The sequence below is a fragment of the Haemorhous mexicanus genome, chromosome 12 (assembly GCF_027477595.1).
Source record: "Haemorhous mexicanus isolate bHaeMex1 chromosome 12, bHaeMex1.pri, whole genome shotgun sequence".
Classification (NCBI taxonomy): domain Eukaryota; kingdom Metazoa; phylum Chordata; class Aves; order Passeriformes; family Fringillidae; genus Haemorhous; species Haemorhous mexicanus.
Window position 1 is genome coordinate 2840021 of NC_082352.1, and position 18197 is coordinate 2858217.

At 44.0% G+C, this 18197-nt stretch overlaps 1 protein-coding gene and 1 long non-coding RNA gene across 2 annotated transcripts in view; both read left to right on the forward strand.

Moving 5' to 3' along the window:
- The first annotated feature begins 9429 nt into the window (after nucleotides 1–9429).
- On the forward strand, nucleotides 9430–12116 carry LOC132332946 (uncharacterized). The gene is made up of 3 exons (XR_009488017.1): nucleotides 9430–9564; nucleotides 10976–11051; nucleotides 12048–12116. It is a non-coding gene; the product is annotated as an uncharacterized LOC132332946 (long non-coding RNA).
- A 959-nt stretch (nucleotides 12117–13075) lies between these two features.
- Nucleotides 13076–18197, forward strand: part of LOC132332980 (hydrocephalus-inducing protein-like) — a 35654-nt gene continuing 30532 nt past the window's right edge. The window contains exons 1-2 of the mRNA XM_059857706.1: nucleotides 13076–13126; nucleotides 13845–14115. Coding sequence (XP_059713689.1) covers nucleotides 13076–13126; nucleotides 13845–14115 — 322 coding nt within the window. The remainder of the gene's footprint in view (nucleotides 13127–13844; nucleotides 14116–18197) is intronic.

Below are 18197 nucleotides of genomic sequence, written 5' to 3' on the forward strand. Positions count from 1 at the left end.
TCTTTGCCAAGTACAAGCAGGACACCAGGAAGAAGAGCTTCGAGGAGAGGGCAAAGGTGCACATACCTCAACCTGTAAACCTGGCTCTTGGAATGGAATGTCCAGTGGTACTCCACGGGAAGGGAGCTGCAGTTGGTCATCTCCAGAGAACGCACTTCTTTAGTGCCAGCCGCGATGCAGCCAAACTTTAGGGTGCTGGGCTGGATTTGGAGATTTGGGAAGTGCACTTCTCCCCGAAGGACGATACGCTCCACAAAAGGATGGCCCCTGACCATGTCTATGTTCAGAATCTTCTCTTTTTTCCAGCTCTTAAAATCCAGTTCATAAGCTGGGTCAAATGCAACGTAGAGATGACAGGTCTCCCCTACACCCACTCTCACAGGCTGCAAGGAGATGAGCAGTAATTAATCAACCCTGTGGCATGATGTCCCAAGGTCTTGACAGCATGAAACAGTAAATGCTCAAAGTGACCCCAGCATTGGATTCTCAGTTCATGGTTCATTTCTCTACAGCAGGAGTCTGTCTGCAGGCACCCCAGTCCAGTCCAGGATTCCCTCAGGCTCCCATTTCTGTGCTCAGCCCCAATACAAGGGGGTGGCTGCTGGAGAGCTGGCATGCTTTCCAGGAGACACCTTTACTGCATGGCTCACCCAGACCCAGCTGCCTGCTCCTTTCTCCCTGTGCCTTAAAGCCAGGATGGATCTCCTCAATTCAGATACTATTTTGATTCCTTCAGCAGCTCTGCTGATGCAGCTCAGGCCAGCCCACTGCTGATGCTACAGAATAAACTTCTTGACTCAAGGATCTCCCAACAGAAAGGCACCACCACATCCCTCCTCTTCAGACCCCACTGGAGGAGTCCAGGGCTGCTCACCTGGCCATCTGGGAGGGGTTGCTGGTCCTCATCACAGACCAGGAATGGCTGCTCCAAGTCCAGCATAAGGTCCAGTGGCAGCAGGCAGGTGTTTTTTAAAGCCAAAGGCTGATACTGCAGAGTCAGGACATCCCTGGGTTTCTATGGAAACAGGATAAGGAAAAACAGATAAGGAAAACCAGCCTCAACTAGCCACAGACCTTCTTCTGCTTCTGCTGCATCTCACATTCTTCAGCCCCAGAAGTGCATACATCTCTATTTACCCTTTCTATTTGTTTCTACCCTTCCAGGAGGTTTTTCTTTATAGCAGATGCTTTTCATGTTTAGAAACCACAGCATCATCTGGGGGCCAGGGAAACACTCCCACGTACAGATGAGGGAATAGGCTCCTGAGAGGAGGTGGCTGCTGAACAAGATCTAAAGCAGAATGGGAATCCAGCCCATTTGTCTCCAGTTTTGTCTTTCCGTTGGGCGGAACAGCACTAGATGGTCCTCACTCACATACAGTCATTTCTCACAGCCTTACTGGCTCTAGCAGCCTCAGAAAAGCCCAGGCTCTTCCTTCCTGTCTATGCACTGTGCTGGGCTTCCTGCATGGTTTAGAGAAACCAGAGACTTTGGGAAGCTAGTTCTGCATGTACTCATATCAAACAGGTGCTATGCCCTAGTATGCCATAAATCAGTTTGTGTGTGTGGCAGGTAGAATCAGAGAGAGCTGAAAAGATCCTAAATTCTATCTGAACTGCCTGTTCCAGGGGGGATTCTGTACTTCAGGGGAAGCCTGGAAACCACAAGAGGGGTCTGAAACTACAGAAACCAAAGGATGAAACATCTTCTCTTTTTCAGACAACTTTCAGGGGAGGGAAAGGTCATGCTGGAGCTGGGATCCAGAGACTAAAGGGCACCTGCTCTGCCTCAGTGTTATCACTGCAGCTTCAGGATGTCTGGGGTCCTTTGAAGCAGGTGAGACTTAGGGAAATGCACAGAGCTGTACTATATAACTATCCCATAAAACATCCATGCCAACAGCAGATGGCAAAGAGACACAGGAGATGATGGGTTTTTCCTTGTCAGCCTGAGGAATTCACAGGAATCTCCATTTTTCCCAGCATCCCTACAGCATCGGTGTACAGACATCAACATGCCTTGGAGCATCCTCCAAAACCTCCCTTTACAGTGAGCAGAGAAATTGGCATTTCTCTGGAAGTGGCCATGATCCCCCTTGGCAGTGCAGCTGTAACTGCAATTTTACTTTGGGGAAATTAAATACCAGTCTCATCTCTAAAAGCATCTTCACTCACTTTACAAAGTGCCTCAGGAAGGGTAAAGAGGGGCTTTAACAAAAGCACACAACCCCCTCAGCCATGCTGTTAAATGCCAGGATGCAAGCCAGACTTACCTTGTTCACAAGGAAAGAGAATTGCCTGGCTGACACTTCTATAGAGGGGTGAATAAACTTGCAGGTAAGGACTGTTTCTATTATCTTCTCTGTCCTCCTGGTTATCCCACTGACAGCTTCACACATCACATAATCGTGCACCTCCTGCATGCAAGAGTCACTTGTCAGCAGTAGGTGGTGGCAGGGCATCCAGCAAATGCCCTGCATTGGTCAGCACCCACCACCCACCCCAGGCCCTACTCCTGCCACAGAGTTATGGTCACTGCCCCCTTTTCTTCCTCCCCCCTTTTCATCCAGCAAATGCCCTCCTCCATTGGCTCAGCACCCACCACCCACCCCAGGCCCTACTCCTGCCACAGAGTTATGGTCACTGCCCCCTTTTCTTCCAGTGATGCAGCTTATTTATTCTGTGCTCAATTGTATCACTGCACCCCAATAACCACAAAAGGCACTTGTGAGATGCTCCCTCCCTTCACATGGCTTTTGTTTTACTCCATGCTTACCCCAGATAAATCACTTGGCACTTGTTTAATTCACTTTCTTTTTGGGCTCTTATTCTAAGTGTAACCTATTTCTCTGCCCTTCTTTGCTGACTAAGCATGCAGTACTGTTTGCCCCAAAAGAACAATACTTCCTTCCATCCCTGCTTTGGGAGCAGCACTGGGTTTTGGTAGCTGTGCAATCACAATAAAGCCTTAGCTGGTCTGATGGTGGCCAGCAAGGAAATCAGCTGGTGCTGCCACAGAAACGTGTGGTCTTACATCACGTTTGTAGGGAGGGAGGAGGATGCGAGGGAGCTGCAATAGGCCAGGACAGCCCCAAGTCCTGTTCCACAGCAGCGTCCTCAGGGCCTCAGCTGCTGCTGCGGGGTTTGGTTTCCACAGGACGCCAACAACCCGCACTTCTCCCCTCTGGCCTTTGCTCCCTGGGTTTCGAGGGATAAGTCCTGCCCAGGCTGGCTGGTCTGCTCACCGTGCCAGCCATGTGCTCTGGTGCTGCTGAGCACACAGGTTGACAGATCTGCACTTCTCCAGGAGTGGTTTCTGAGGTTTGAAGCAATGTTACTGGGTTATTTTCCATACCTGATGGAGAAGAGTTTTATATACAACATTTGCCAGCTGTTTGTTGAAGCAAATCTAGTTGCTTGTCTTTCCACCTTGCTCTGTGATGCAGCAAGCGAGGTGAGCTGTTTGCCTCTAATTAATGTAGGCTGGCTTATCAATACTATTTTGTGTACCTTCTGTGGGTTGCAAAAGTAAAAAAGATCCAGGTAAAGGTCAAGATGTGTCCTTGTATGCATACAGTTTTAAACTCCTTGTGCTTCCTATATTGTATAATTGTATAAACACGTATTAAATTAAACTCTTCTGAAAAGCAATTAGCTCCAGAGCAAACTCATTTTTACAGCCTTCCTTTTATTTGGGTGGGTTGTGTTTTTTCTTAGGTTGGCGGGCTGGTGGCAGTAGGACAAAAAGAGGTGAGGAAGGCTCACAAGCTTTTCCTTGTTGTGGCAGGGTTGGATTTGCAGGAAAACGAAATGCATGTCTGTTATCACTTCTGAAAGGCTGCAGGGAGATGAACTCTCAATTCTCAATCTCTAAGGGAAGCAGGAAAGGAATGGGGGCGATCAGTAACTCCCAAGAGAAAGCAGAACTGGCTGTCTTCATTAGGATGACAATGATTCTGCTTTGAGCCTTTGCTCCACTTGGAGAAGGAAAATGAATCCATTCTTAAGCTGCATTTGCCACTGATTTAAAGTTTCTACCTGGAGCGAAGCAATTTTTGGAGAAATTGTAAGAGCTTACTGTGATGCTTGCATCAACCTTCCCTGTTTGGGACTTGGGGCATGTTTGAGGGAGCATCTTTGTGCCTCCAAAGCTGAATGTCCCTCTGCTGCTCTGCTCTCAGAGGCTGCCCCGTGGGGTTTGTGAAGAAGCAATGCTGTGGGGTTTGGTGGGTTACATGGTTCATGTAATGTGCCAGTGTCTTTGGGGAATTTCAATGAGTTCTCCCTGTAAGGAACATGTCTCTGTGCTCACTGCCCTTGGCTTGATCAGTGCTGCCAGAACAATGCTGATGGTTTGGTGGCTCCTTGAGCAGCAGGAGGCCGAGTGTTTTAGAGTGTTCACCCCCTAAGTGACATGACTTGGTCTTAGTGCCAGTTGTTGGCTGATGGCAGAGTTGGCCACTCTGGTAAGGAAAGTTGGATCAGCTTTGTTGTGATCAGTGACACAGAGCAGGGGATGTTCTTTACTGACAGTGCCCCTCAGTGGTAACATGGAGTGACCTGATTTCTGCAGAATGTCCACTCTCAAAAGCTGATAACCTGGTAGTTATAAATGCAGGGCTATTATAAAATGCTGTATTTCCAAAGGGAAACTTTGCCATACAACAGTTAAACTGTGTGTGTGAGAGATGACAGAGTAAAAGCAGAAAAACTGGAAAAAGTGCATTTTAGAAAAATGATGCCATTTCTACTGCATCTGTTATAAACACTGCTAATCTGAACAGAACTGAAAACACTTTTTCCTTGCTGTTGTAGAACAAGAACAGAGATAAAACAAAAATGAACACTCAAAAGGTGCAGATAAATCAGTGTGGTAAGATATCTAATATAATTTGTTGTTATAATCTGCATCAGTTTTACAAAGTTTTAGTAGACTGTAGTGATAGGCCTGTTGTGGGGTGGTGAGCAGTTGGGAAAACGTGCTTTTTCCTAGTTGCCAAATTTTGGATACTGTGTTGGATATGCAAAGGGTAGATCCAATGCCAAACCTACACACGTAGTAAAACACACCACCACAAAGTCACTTTTTTTTTTTAATTTGCTAATATTTATCCTCATTTTTATTGTATTTTAACTTCTTTAAGAACCCTCGAACCTTGTAAGGGTTTACAGTAAACAACACCTTCTGTCACTGTTAGATATAATTATCAAGTAAGTCTTTTGATTATAGCCCAAAGACTAAGAACCAGATTTTCCAGGTCTTTTACCCACCTGGGGCTGTCTGTAGGTGCCCAGAGAATATTTTCTGTTATGTCTCCACCCACCTGACTGAGGGCTCTGCTGCTGTGCTGCATGGTTTCTGTCTCCTGTACCTCAGTACCACGGAGCAGCCTTGTGCTCTTGGACTCTTTCCTTACTACTACACAGATTTTCAACTGCACTCTGAATTTTATTTGCACTCTGAATACTTTAATGGCTGTGTATTATTTACACTTAATGCACCTTGCAATTGTGAATTTAATATTTAGTAGTTTACATCAGACTTACTAAGAATTACTAGTAATGAAAGGCCAGAAATATTAAAAGGAGGCTGCTACTGTGCAAAGGAAATCATGCTCAAATAACAAACTATGGACAGAAATATTTCTAGGTTTGTTGTTTGTGGCTGAATAGAAGTGATGTAGCTCCATTTTGGCTCACTCTTCCCTCTTTTTAAAAATACACATACACACTACATTTTGGACAGGTTTATTCTAATACTGACTTGATTAAGATATGGAAAATATAACAATTTTAATGAAGTTTTTTGTGTTTGCTCCTAGATATGAAAACATCCCAGTGGATGTTGCAGTGTTTTTTAAAACTCAGAGGTGTAAGTGGGGAGTGATTCAGTTCATCTGAGATGGATTACTGTCCCATTGTTGCTAAAATAAATACAGTGAAATTTAAACCCAACTGAAAATTAAAAATAAGATGCTCCAGCCCGTGCTGGGTAAGTAGAGCTGAGCTCTGGGCCTGGATCTGACCAGTCAGTTTGGATCCTGGCGTTAGGCCTATGCCTCAGTAATGAATTGTGTAGCTTTAGGAAGCTTTAGTCATTTAGAGGTGGAGCTGAGCACATGTGGTGTTTCTGCAGAGCACACTCTGCTCTGGTTTGCTGGCCGGGTACTGCTCTCCTGATGAGGTTTTGTGTTTTCCACAGAAGGTTTGCAGAAACCTGTGATCCTGACGAGCCTGTGCTGTGGCCATGGTTGGTGGATCTCACACTTCTGCCATAAGAGCTTCAAATGGAAGTTCCCAAAAGTTGAAAAGCATCATCCTGCACTAGTCGTGGGGGAAGTTTCAGATCAGTTGGGTCTGACAGGACTGGGCCTCAGCGTGGATGCTCTAGCAGTGGTGTTGCCAGTGCCAGCAAGGGCTTGCCCCCTGCTCTTCTTATGGCAGATACTCTGTTGTCTTATTCAACTCTCTCTGGCTCCGTGCTGGAGCTGATAAAGGACGTGGAGAAACTCAGCAGGGATCTCCAAAACTTGCACAGTGCCAATTCATTCCTCAGATCTTCTGCCTCCTCTCCGTGGAGCACAGGCTGGGAGGATGGGCAGGGCTGGATTTGGGAGCAGCACAGGAGGGGTGGGCTAATCTGAACTGTTCAAGGTGGAGCAGGGCAGGGCTGAGCAGGCCCAAGGCTTTGAGGGCTTTGTAGAGTTCCCTCAAAACCCAGGATTTTATCCTTGGATAATTCCTGTACACTCATGATCTTGTTTATTTTCTTCCAATTATTTTAACAAACAGCTGCCATGGGTGTTGTCTTGGCAAAGTATCACACTGTGTCAGAGCTGCTGAAGCTGCTGTCCAATGAGACACTGAGCACAGGAGAAAAAATCAGTATTATTCTAACAATTGGACACTGTACTGAAGTTTGTGGTAAGATCTGCTTTTTCTTTTTCCTGTCTGTCAGCTTCTCCTAAATTCTCATCCACTGACTCCTCCCGTGGTGTCACTTCATCAAGGCTGGGACACGATTGTTCTATTAAATAATACAGTCTCAGTATGTGGACAAAAATGTCTATGTTCTATAACGTTCCATCTTTAAATTTCAAAGCTTGTTAGCAGGAAGTGTCTTTAGTAGCTTTGAAAAAGTAGACTAAATATGCAAGAATTCAGAGCTGGGCTTAGGTGTCACAGGGAATAATTAATCCAGACCTGAAAGCTCTGGACACAGAGCTTTCCAGGCCCAGCAAAAGAGTTCTCTTGAGCTCTCTTTTTCATGGTCCTTGGCACATACAGCTTCTGTCCACTGCTTACAAGGCCAGGAATATTTGTAAAAGCCATGTAAGTGCATTGGTTTTCAGGAGCAAGAGGTAGCCCTGAAATGGTTTTGTCAAGTTCCTCAGGGCTTGCCCAAGCATATCTGCTACAAATACAGCACTTCAGTTGGTGTTCTGTGGTAGTGCAAGCAAAGAGAAAGGGAAATTCATTTGTACTTCTGGTTTTTCTCATGTATGTTTAGAGAAACAAGAAAAAGGCCTTATGTTCAAAAATCCCGGTTGATTTTCATCCTCTGAGTGCCAATAACATGTTCAATAATTAGCTCAATAGGTCAGAAATTTATTTTAGCAGACATTTTTTCATGAAGAATTAGTGACACAATACTTAATGGAAAATGTCTTTTGAATAGAAAAAATATTAAACAAACAGAAGAAAGGTTTCTCCTAAAATGTCAACACTGTCAAAATAAATATGTTAAAATTTTTTCTTTCTTTTTTTAAATTAAGTTTCAAGAAGAAAGAACTATGTTTAGCAAGTTATCAGTTATATGAATCCATATGGGAATGAGATCACAATAAAAATTCAGCTAATTACATAATAAATGAGGAGGAACAGATTGGCTAGACCAGGATTAAACTACTAATTTTATTTTGTTAAATATAAACCTTGAGATTTTGATATTTCTGCATCTCAGACCTCACAGAAATGTCACATATCTACTCCAAGAGCAGGTAATGGAAGAGAAGAAATACAGGAGTCATTATTCAAATGTTTTAGGCCACAATTAAATGAGTTTGGAGCTCTGTTGTATAACTTGTCTCAGTCATCCTTCAGTTTTCTTACAGCAACCTGAGTTCTGGTCACATCATCCTGTGGGATGTAAAGCTCTCCTGCTGTCACTGCAGCAGGCTCGGGTCTGGAATGAAAATCTCTCTCTCCACAGAAACGTGCAGATAGCTGCCAGTGTTGGCCCCTACAATGGCTGTAAGGTGAAGGTGTGTGGGGCTGAAACCAAACCAAACCTTTACCTTGTCTTGTTCTAGAAGAGAACAAGCGTGAGCTGCTTCAGAACAACGGGCTGCCACTCATGATTCAGGTATTGACAGAATCTCAGGACGAGGAACTCATCAAAGCTGCTACTTTTGTGCTGCAGAACTGCAAACAAATGAGTAAGCTCGCTGTGACTGCTTTAAAAAGGAGAGGGATTGTTTCCATCTCTGTGTTCTGCTGATTCCCCAAGGGATTTTAACAGTGGCAGCTTTGTAATTCTGTGTACTCCAAAAGATGTTTGTTTTCTGCACAGAAAGTTGCCTTTTTGTCATCAAGAACTGACTTAGGCAGAAAAAAGGGAAGTAAAAATTCCAACAGTGTTGCAAAAATGCATTTGTGAAACCTCTCCACGTAGGGCCAGTTCTTAAAGCTTTCCCATCTCTAAATGGTGTGGAAAATACAAACATTGTCATTCAACACCCACTGGATACTCTCTTCCTGGGGATGTACCACTAGAAGGAGAGAATAAACCAGGAGATAATCAAGCCCAAAATCACTGTGTCTGCATTAATTTCTAATATTAAGAAATCTTGATCTTTTTATTCTAAAATAGGATGTATTTTTGGGTCCCCTGTTTTAGTTTTTTATTACTTATGTGTACAATCCCTCCCATGAAACACAGAGACCTTGTCCTCTAATCTCCAGCATGTGGAGGGTGTGCAGTTGGTAATTAGGAAAAACAAACAGGTATCTACATTTCTGTGCTGCAAGCACAACTGAGAGGTTTGTGTCAGATTGAGGAGGTGTGGAGATTGGTAGTGTCCATTAATATGGAATTGTTTTTTTAAAAAAGCAGAGACTCATACTGGTGAAGAACCCAGAATTAATTCAATGAAAAAGCTTTTTTTTTCCCACGGCATCATTGTGAAAACAGTTTATAGGAACTATAGTTGCAAGCTCACCTCTTGTAACTGCAGAGTATATTTCAAGTATGTTGACATTTATGTATAAATCTAAATTTTATAAAAATTGGTTTTTTGCATTAAATTATTGGGGCTGTCCCTCAGCATACTAAAATATAATAAATACTTTAAAAATGTTACTTGGTAAAATTTTAAATATTAATGTTGTTTTGTATTTTATAAAGCTGAACAGTTGTCTCTGAATTTATATGATAACTCTTTAAATGTGAACAATGCTGAAGAATTGGATGTGCAAGTCAGAAAAAGATGTTTGCAAGACTACTGGAAGAAAGCAAAAGAAATTTTACACAGAAGAAACTCCATTGAAAAACAGGATGATGAGGTTGGCCTACTTACCAAAATAGTATAAAACTAACCACATCTTTCCAGAGTTTAAGGAGAAAATGAAAGTAAATCCTTTAGATAATTTCCATGTGAGCAAAAATCCCAGGAAAAAACGTTGGATTTGTGTGAAACTACAACCTGCAACTTTTATCAGTACTGCAGATCAGACTGAGTTGCAGGTGTGCAGAGAATGGAGGCATCCGTATTGTGGGAAGTATTCTTGTTTATTGTAACCCCAGATTTTCTATGAGATAGAAAAAGAAGTTGAGTTAATTTTTAATTGCTGGACATTCAAACCCATAATTTTAATATTTGGATGCATGAAATGCTCAGGGTTGTAAAGCTGTGGGAACTGATTTGCTGATCTGCCCCAAAGGGTGGATATTGTACATTCACTGGAATAAACATACAGCAGAACACTCAACATGACAACGTCAGGGGCAGAGCTCAAACTCCATCCTATTGCAAAAAGCAAGAGCAGCACACCTTTCAAATAAGGATAACCCTTTTGGGCATACTTTATATGACTTCCATCTCTTCTTTCTCCTTCTAGAATGATTCTTCTGAAAAAAAAAATCAGTTTTTTTTGGAGAGGAACTGTCTGCACTAAATGGGAAGATGTGAATTAGCATCTTCCGCTTTTAAAGGGAAACAACTGTTCTTGTGTATGTTCCAGGAAATCCATCTTTATTAAGATGGATTTAAGATGGATTTGATACTGCATACTTCCAGCCACTTAACACTGATTTAAATTACTGGGATTTGAAACAGTGAATAATTCCCCCTGATCTCAGTGGAAACTTGAAGTGATCAGTGATGACTGCTCCCAAAGAGCCTATTCCCCATTTTATCCCAGAATGCCCAGAAATGAACCATATTAAACTGACTCATTCAGTGTGGCTCTAGAATGCTAGTGCTCTACATGGAGAAATATTTGGCCCTGACATAGGTGCCTTTATCACCACATTTTAAGCTTTCATAAATACTAACAGAGAGACTCTTCAGAAAGCACCAAAGTAAAGTCAGTAGTTCAAGCAACAATCTCCTTTGAAAATCAGTGCAATTTTTTTTAACTGAGTGTTTTAGTGTGCTTTTCTTGCCTGTGTAATTTTCTGCAAATTGCAATTTAAGTCTTTTCCTTTTCCTTTTCCTTTTCCTTTTCCTTTTCCTTTTCCCTTTCCCTTCCTTCAGAATGTGTTAGTAGTAGAGGTAGGTAATGACTGAAGGAGTTGTGGAATGATACAGATTTTTTTTTCTCCCTTCTTTTCAAAATAATACATACTACATATAATAATTAAGTATGTTACTGTGCTGCCAGGTTGGTATGTTCTCATTTAATCCACTGACAGTCTGGTTTTCCTTTCCAACTTGAAGGATTGTTATAATAATTATTGTTTTATCTCTTTCAGGACATTATTGAGACTGGTAGAACAATGAAAGCTCTGCTTTCAAAAATAAAAGACAAGAAACCAATGATAGTAAAAGGTATATACCTGTAAGGTGCAAGGATAAAGCCCCTAACTGACATCTTCAAATCATTTGGGTCAATAGGCAGTGTATGCTGACAGGTGCTTGTTTGGCTTGAAGTTTGGAGTGGGAGGAAGCAAATGCAGGAAGTAATCCTTATCCAGCTGCTGAAAAATTAAGTGTTTCTTAAAGTGGGAAATTTACCTGTGCACTACCATCTTCACTGCTCAAATTAATAAAAAAAGGTTTTATGGCTCTTTCCATGTAGTCCATGAAGTCTGATGCATTCCCTGTTTCTTACTTTATGTTTGAAGGAAATTCATCTCTTTCCATAGGTTTTCTAACACCACCTCAGTTGCCTCAATACTAGAATGACAGCACTCTGAAGATTTCTTAATACCCTCAACCATAGAGGTTTTCAGAATCTGAGTCTGTCAGCCCTGGGAAGATGACTTCAAGTAGCATTCTAGATCTGCTTTTAGTAGATCTCTAAAGAAATTGTGTGGAACATCCCTGTGTCTGTCAAGTAACCACAATGCTCTATAAAAACAGTTGCTTTAAGCATCAGTTATCCAGACAGTCCTTCTAGTGACTGTCCAGGAGGTTCTTAGTTTCTTCTGAAGTGCACAGGCAAAGCAAGAATAGATGTAATTTTGCAGAAGAAATTGTCCTTTTCTCCCTCCCTCCCCACTAAAATCATTACTGGCCACTTGGACATGCTTCCCCCTCTGTGCTGTTTGAGTGTGCTGAGGCATTGCTGCATGGAAGGGCGAAGATCTGAGACACGGGATTGAAGGGAACTGAATACAAAGTGGAGCCACTTGGACAGAAAGATCAGAGCCTTTGCTTCTCCCTCCACTTCAAGGCTGAACGCTGCTCCTTTCTGTGCAATCATCTCACTGTTTTCATTTAAGTGAATGATTTTAGACGCTTATGGGGAGGTGTGGGAGAATGGAAGTCTAGAGCTTAGGGCAAGGCATTTTAAAAACCAACCTTCTCTGCTCTGCCTTACAGCCTGCTCCTTAAAACGACATGTCAGAATCCAGGAAACAGACCAGACTGTAAGTATCGTGGTTTTCTCAGGTTTTTTTTTTGGTTTTTTTTTTCTGTATTTTCCAAAGCAGTCCTGCAACTTCAATTCAGGCAGCACATCTGACAGCTGGCACATAACTTTCATGAAGGTCAAGAGAAATAGGGAGAAACCACATAAACAGCTAATGAACAGCTATGCTATCCTGAGACCTCATGACCACCTTGTTTTTTTCCCCTGGTTGGCCTGAGTGCAGGTTTAGCTATTTGATATACAAATTTAGATAGCAGAAACAGATCAAACCTTAACTATGTTTGGCTTTGCTTTGACCCTAGAGGGCATTTGTTTTGACTTCACATTATTAAACTTGCCTTGTTTCCAAACTGAAAAGTCCTACTGAATCACAGTTCATCTACTTTCACTCAAGTAAAATCTCACTCCTTGTGTCCTCTCCCAGGACTAACTCATAACTAGGTTTTAAACAATTATTTTGTTAATAAAAATCATTCTCTTAACACCTTCATTATATTACTGACTCATGGGAATGGTTTAGATTCTAACCTCTGTCATCAATTTACAGCTCAGATTTTAAGAAAGCACCCTGAAGGAGATGATGCCTATTACTCTCAGCTCAAGTATGTGTTGAATACCAACTGTGCATTTCAAAGCTACTTACACCACTGAAGTATAAAAAGAACTGTATTTTCTTACAGATACTGGCTTTGAAATTCCAGATAAATTTGTGGTTGGATATGCTCTTGACACTAATGAAAAATTAAGTGTAATGCAATATAGATGCATAAGAAATGTTTGTGCTTTTTATAATTCTACTCCACAAGTCTCATGGCTCAGCCATGCTGCAGGACATCCTGAAGCCCCAGGATGGTGAGCAGCGTACAATCTGTGGCCCCATCTGAAAATGAAATCACTTGTCATTTGACTTGAATTGGATATTTGTCTGTCTCAGCTCAATCCTATGTTGCTCTTCTGTCACCAGGTCTTCAAAGCGGCCATGCAGGCACTCTGTGTGAAGGTTTGCCACACACTTATGGATAACATGGCTGTAAGATCTCTCTTCCCTTATTCCATTACAGCTTCCTTAGGCTGCACAGAGTAGTAGACTTAGAAACATCATAAACTAAGAGGGTTGGTCTTTTTTCCCTCCTTTGTTTTCAAAAGTACTTTCTTAATTCTGATAAACTCAGAAAGTTTTTCCTTTCTAAGTCTTTCTACTAAGACAAACCAGTTCTGCTGAAGACACAGTCAATCTGTGCTATTGCTCAGCAGCAGGAGGTGTATGCAGTAATTTAACAAACCTAAGTTCTTTAGAATATATAATCCTATATATTACAGATAAACTTGGAAAGAATATTAGAATCTCAAGTTTACTGCAAGGAAACTTGCAACAATTATGGTTCTAGCGTGTTTTTATTAAAATGTTTGGAATATAACTGAAAATCAGTCTTGCATTTCATTCGAAGATAGAGGTTGATAAATATTGTAGGTTGGTTTTTCTTTTTTTTCCTTTTAGCACATCTGTGTTCTGAAAGAGAATGCAAAAGAGAAATACAGGATATCATAATGTCAGTCTTCTGGAGCACTAATTCCTGGCTGCTGATTAGGTGATAAACCATTACACCAGGAAATTACTTCTGCTCCTTGTGTGTCCCTAAGAACCAGAAGCTACCTGTTACTGTCCAGGACCTGCAGCTCGCTGATTCCCACTTGTACTATGCGCTGAACACCAACTGTTGAGACCCTGGGTTTTTCCCGTCGCGAAGGTGCAGCCCGGAGCTGGGGCCGAGGGTCTGGCAACGAGGAGCGTTGCCAGCGTGCACGTCACGTTCCGCGCCCCGGAGCGGATTCCTCCCCCTCCGCCCGGGGACCGGGGGGGCACCAGGGCTGGAAGGAGCGGGGATCGAGGCCCCCCCGACGTCACCGCCGCCGGCCCGGCCCCGACGATCGGGTGCTGCGGTTGCCGGGGAACCGCGGGCGCGGCCACAGCGGCTGTGACGGCGCCGCCGCCTCAGTTGCCGCAGAGCGCGCTCCGCGGTAGTTGTTCGCAGCCTGGGCTCGCGCAACGGCTGCGCTCAGCGATTTGACAAGTGACTTGTTCACAGGACATTGCGAGCTTTGGTCTCTGAACTCGCGAGCATTGGTCTCTGCGAGGGTGTACTGAATTTCATTTGAAGGTAAAGATTGACTGAAGTTGTACTTTTTGGTTTTGTCACATTTGTGCTCGGAAAGAGAATTCCAAAGGGAAATACAGGATGGGATAAGGCCAGTCTTCTGGCACAGCAGTTCAGTGGCATGTACAGCTGAGTGGATGCACTATATGGTCTACAGATTGTGCCTTTTTTTTTTTTTTTTTCACTGAAGAAATGCAGAATTTACTAAATGTACTGTTCTATACCTTTTTTTCCTATAGCGATTACTTAAAGGTGCTTAAAGGTGAATGAGTTCTGTTCAAGTTTCAGTGGGTTGTTATGATCCAGTTATTAAAATTATTAGGGAGAGGCCCCTGAATTAAGGTGCAAACAAGACCAATGTGCCAAAGTCAATAGTCTGGATTTTATGTAACAGTAAATGTGAAGAAGAGAGAGAGAGAAATAGAGAAGGGGGTTGGGGAGGGGAAGAGAAATATAGAGTGACAGATTAAATAGAAAGTAGAAAGTATCACCATTGCATGGATCTCACTGGCATACCATTAAATCCTCTTCTGGTCTTCTCTGTGGTGAGGTGTCACAAAACATGAGACTCCAATGGATTAATGCAGATTTGGGCAAGGTGGGACTGCCCAGGTAGCTCCCTAGGGCGGGGCAAGTTGGACTCTGTCTCTTGCTACTTTCAAATAATATAAAATCTTTAGCACCAGTATACCCCTTTGAGCCTGCTGTGAATTGGGTTGTGGATTTTCAGATCTGTTGTGTTCCTTTGCATGCCATGCAGCCATCTGGTGCAAGGCCTCAGGAATGGCTCTGGGGGCACTCTGGAGGTCTTTGATGGGTTCTGACACCCCCTCAGCTGCCCCTGATGGGAATGTCCCCTGGATGTGGCCTTCTGGGGCTGGGGGGTTTTAGAGCTGAGCCAGTTTGTCTGAGGGAGGATGGGTGTCCACTGCCCCTTACCAGAGGTTGTGCCACAGCCCAAAATTTCCTCCTTCCCCCTCTGTTGATGGGAGGTTTGTGTGCAAACCTGGCCTCAGCAGACGAGTCTGTGGCTATGACTTCCCCCAGCCTGAAGGCAGACAGAGCTGATTTTCAGGACAGCTGCTGCGTTTGGCTTTGTTGTGGATACATTTTTCTCCGTTAGCCTTGTTTAGTTCTCCCCAGACCTGCGATAACAGGACAATAGTGTCACCTTGATCTTGTCTCAAGTTCCCTTAGGTGGCTTAACTCACAGTGCCAAGTTCCAGTCAGGAGGCATTTTCAGGGAGGGGTGGGCTTCAGTGGTCTCAGCTTCTTTATTCAGTTTTGTCAGAATGGGCAAAAAGTCCTTTATAACAAAATTTAAGCCATTAGCCATAACATTCCAGTCTCTCACAAGTCCTGTGAGGAGCAGCTGAGAGAGCAGAGATGGTTTAGCCTAAAGAAGAGGAGGCCCACTCTAGCTATTTTTAGGTAATATTTAAGCTGCAGCTTTGTCTGTGCCAACTATTATTAATGTTCAGCTCTTTAGCTCCAGGTTTCAGTACGATCCATCTTTGAATTGCACAACATAGCCATATAGTTCAAATAAAGTCCAACTAGAGGCCTAAAAACACTAGCTACTTATGCCAAACAAGCACTCAACTACTTTCAAATAATATAAAATTTTTAGCACCAGTATATCCCTTGAATCTGCCATGAATTGGGTTCTGGATTTTCAGAGTTCCATTGTTGTTCCTTCCAGTTTTGTTGAGGCATTGTCGCTCATCTGCGACATCCTCCCTTCAAAATGGCGTCTGGATTGCAAAAGAAGACACCAACACCTCGTCTTTTGACCCGGGAAATGCTGAAATCTTTTACTGTAAGTACCCACTGGAAACTGCCCTGGTGTCCCTGCTCTCCCTGCCCCTGTTGTCCAGCAGCACTGTGAAGCTGCAGACCCCCTCCCCAGCTCTTTGTGCCGTGCTGCTGTTGCTGGGGGCTGTCCTGGTGCAGTAGGGAACGCTGTGGGATGTGTCGGGGCAGTGGAAGCCCTCAGCATGGGCTTCTTTCCCTCTCCTTTGCCACAGGAATTCCTTCTGTCAGGATGGGCCCTCACCTGTGCTGCTCTGACCATCCTGCCCTTGGGCACCTGGGCAGGTGGGGGGAAAGCTCAAACTCTGCCCAAAGCCCTGAGAGCCACGGCTGGTCCCAGCTGGAAGAGCTTCCAAAGCAGCTGTTCTCTCCCAGCTGCTGTGTGAGCACAGATCCAGCCCTGCAGGCAGCACTGGAGCCAGGGCCACAAAGGTCCCTTGCTGTCTGCAGCTCACTTGGCTGAAGATGTCCCACTGCTGAGGCTCTGTCAAGGAGATGCCTCTGTTTTCTTCTGTGGAGGGCTCTGTCAGCCCAGACAGAGAAAACAATTAATAGAACTAAAACTTGGACACATTCCCGTGCACCTCACTCTTGGTACGCCTTTGTTTTCTTGCATCTCTTGGACTCAGCCAGCAGTGCTGTCTCCTCACTGTGAGTTCTGAGTGTTGTGCAGGGATGGGGTTCAGGCAGTTCTGAGAGCTCCTCCCCACTCTCTGGAAAGGTCACTGCCTCAGTCCAATGGAACGCAAGAGGAAACAAATGCCCAAAGAGCAGAAATCCCCAACCATGTCCCATCCAATCATGGAGAGACTAACGGGACAGAGCCATGTGGTTGGAGTATGTGTATTGCACTCTGTATTATTAATTTATTGGTGCTAAGTATTTCAGCAGGAAACTTCCAGGGCTTCCAGAACTGTCCTAGTGGCTGTACTCACAAGTTATTCACCAGTGCCACTTGTTCAAGAAAAGCCTTTCTGGACAAGCACATCTCTGAGGCTCTAGCTGGTGTATTTTTGCCTTTCAGCTGCTTCCCTCTAAGTTCCTGAGGGAGAAGCTTCTCGGCACAAAGAAGGAGGCCAACACTGGGAAGAGTATGCTGCCCAGAATTGGCCCACTTCAAGACACAAGTGAGGCTCGTCAAAAGGTAGCCTTTTCCTGCTCTTTTCCTTTCTGTTTAACATAAAGTTTGAAGAGGGTATGTGCTTCTGACAGGCTTGCCTCCAGGAAAATACCTCAGTGTGCAGGGCCTGTTGTCATTGCAAACTGCCAAGAGTCCTGATCTGCACTAAGCAAAACAAATAATCTCTGCTGAGGCTGCTGGGGTGTGCTGGAGTGTAGCTGCCATTGCTAACAGGGACACATTGCTGGGGACACAAAGGGACAACATTGCCATTTGCCATTCTCCTGCTGAAATAGCCTCCTCTTGCTTTGGTATGGTCACCATCAAATGCTCGGGACCACAAGATTCCCTCCAGAGTGGCAGCATTGACCTTTGAAGGCCGAGGACCTGTAGGAATTACTTTGGATTTAACAAAATGAATTAATTGCATTAATACTTTGAGTTGGAACAATGTGTTGGGACCTGGATGGGGTGTTAGATTTTGCAGGCTGCCAGGTGTAGAGGGGACTGGCCCTGGGCAGAGGGGAATGGATGTACTTTATCTGGATCAGTGCCTACTTAGAGGTGTGTTTAAATCTGCTTTTCTGGCAGTACTGGCTCAGTATAAAGCACAGTCCAGAGGGGTGGGGGACTGAGGTGGGCTGTTGAGCAGGAAATTGGCAGCAAGAGACGCATAACACACAGGAAATTGGCAGCTTGAGACATGTAACACACTGGTTAAGGATTGCCCTGGAGAGGGGCGTTGTGAGCACTTCAGGGAAGAGCACAACTGAGGGACAGTGTGCTGCAGCCACTCCCTTCGGCAGAATGTGTCTGCTGTGCAGTCACACGGGAGACCTGCTGGTGTCCCTGCAGTGACAGCAGTGTGGCTGGAGCAGGCAGACAAAGCAGGGGAGAGTTTTCTCAAAGCAATGTCTCTGCTCCAGAAGCATTTGCTGTTGTTGTCATGTCATTCCAGACGTGCCTCTACAATGGTATCAAATAAGATAGCAATAATTCCAAGAAAGCATCCA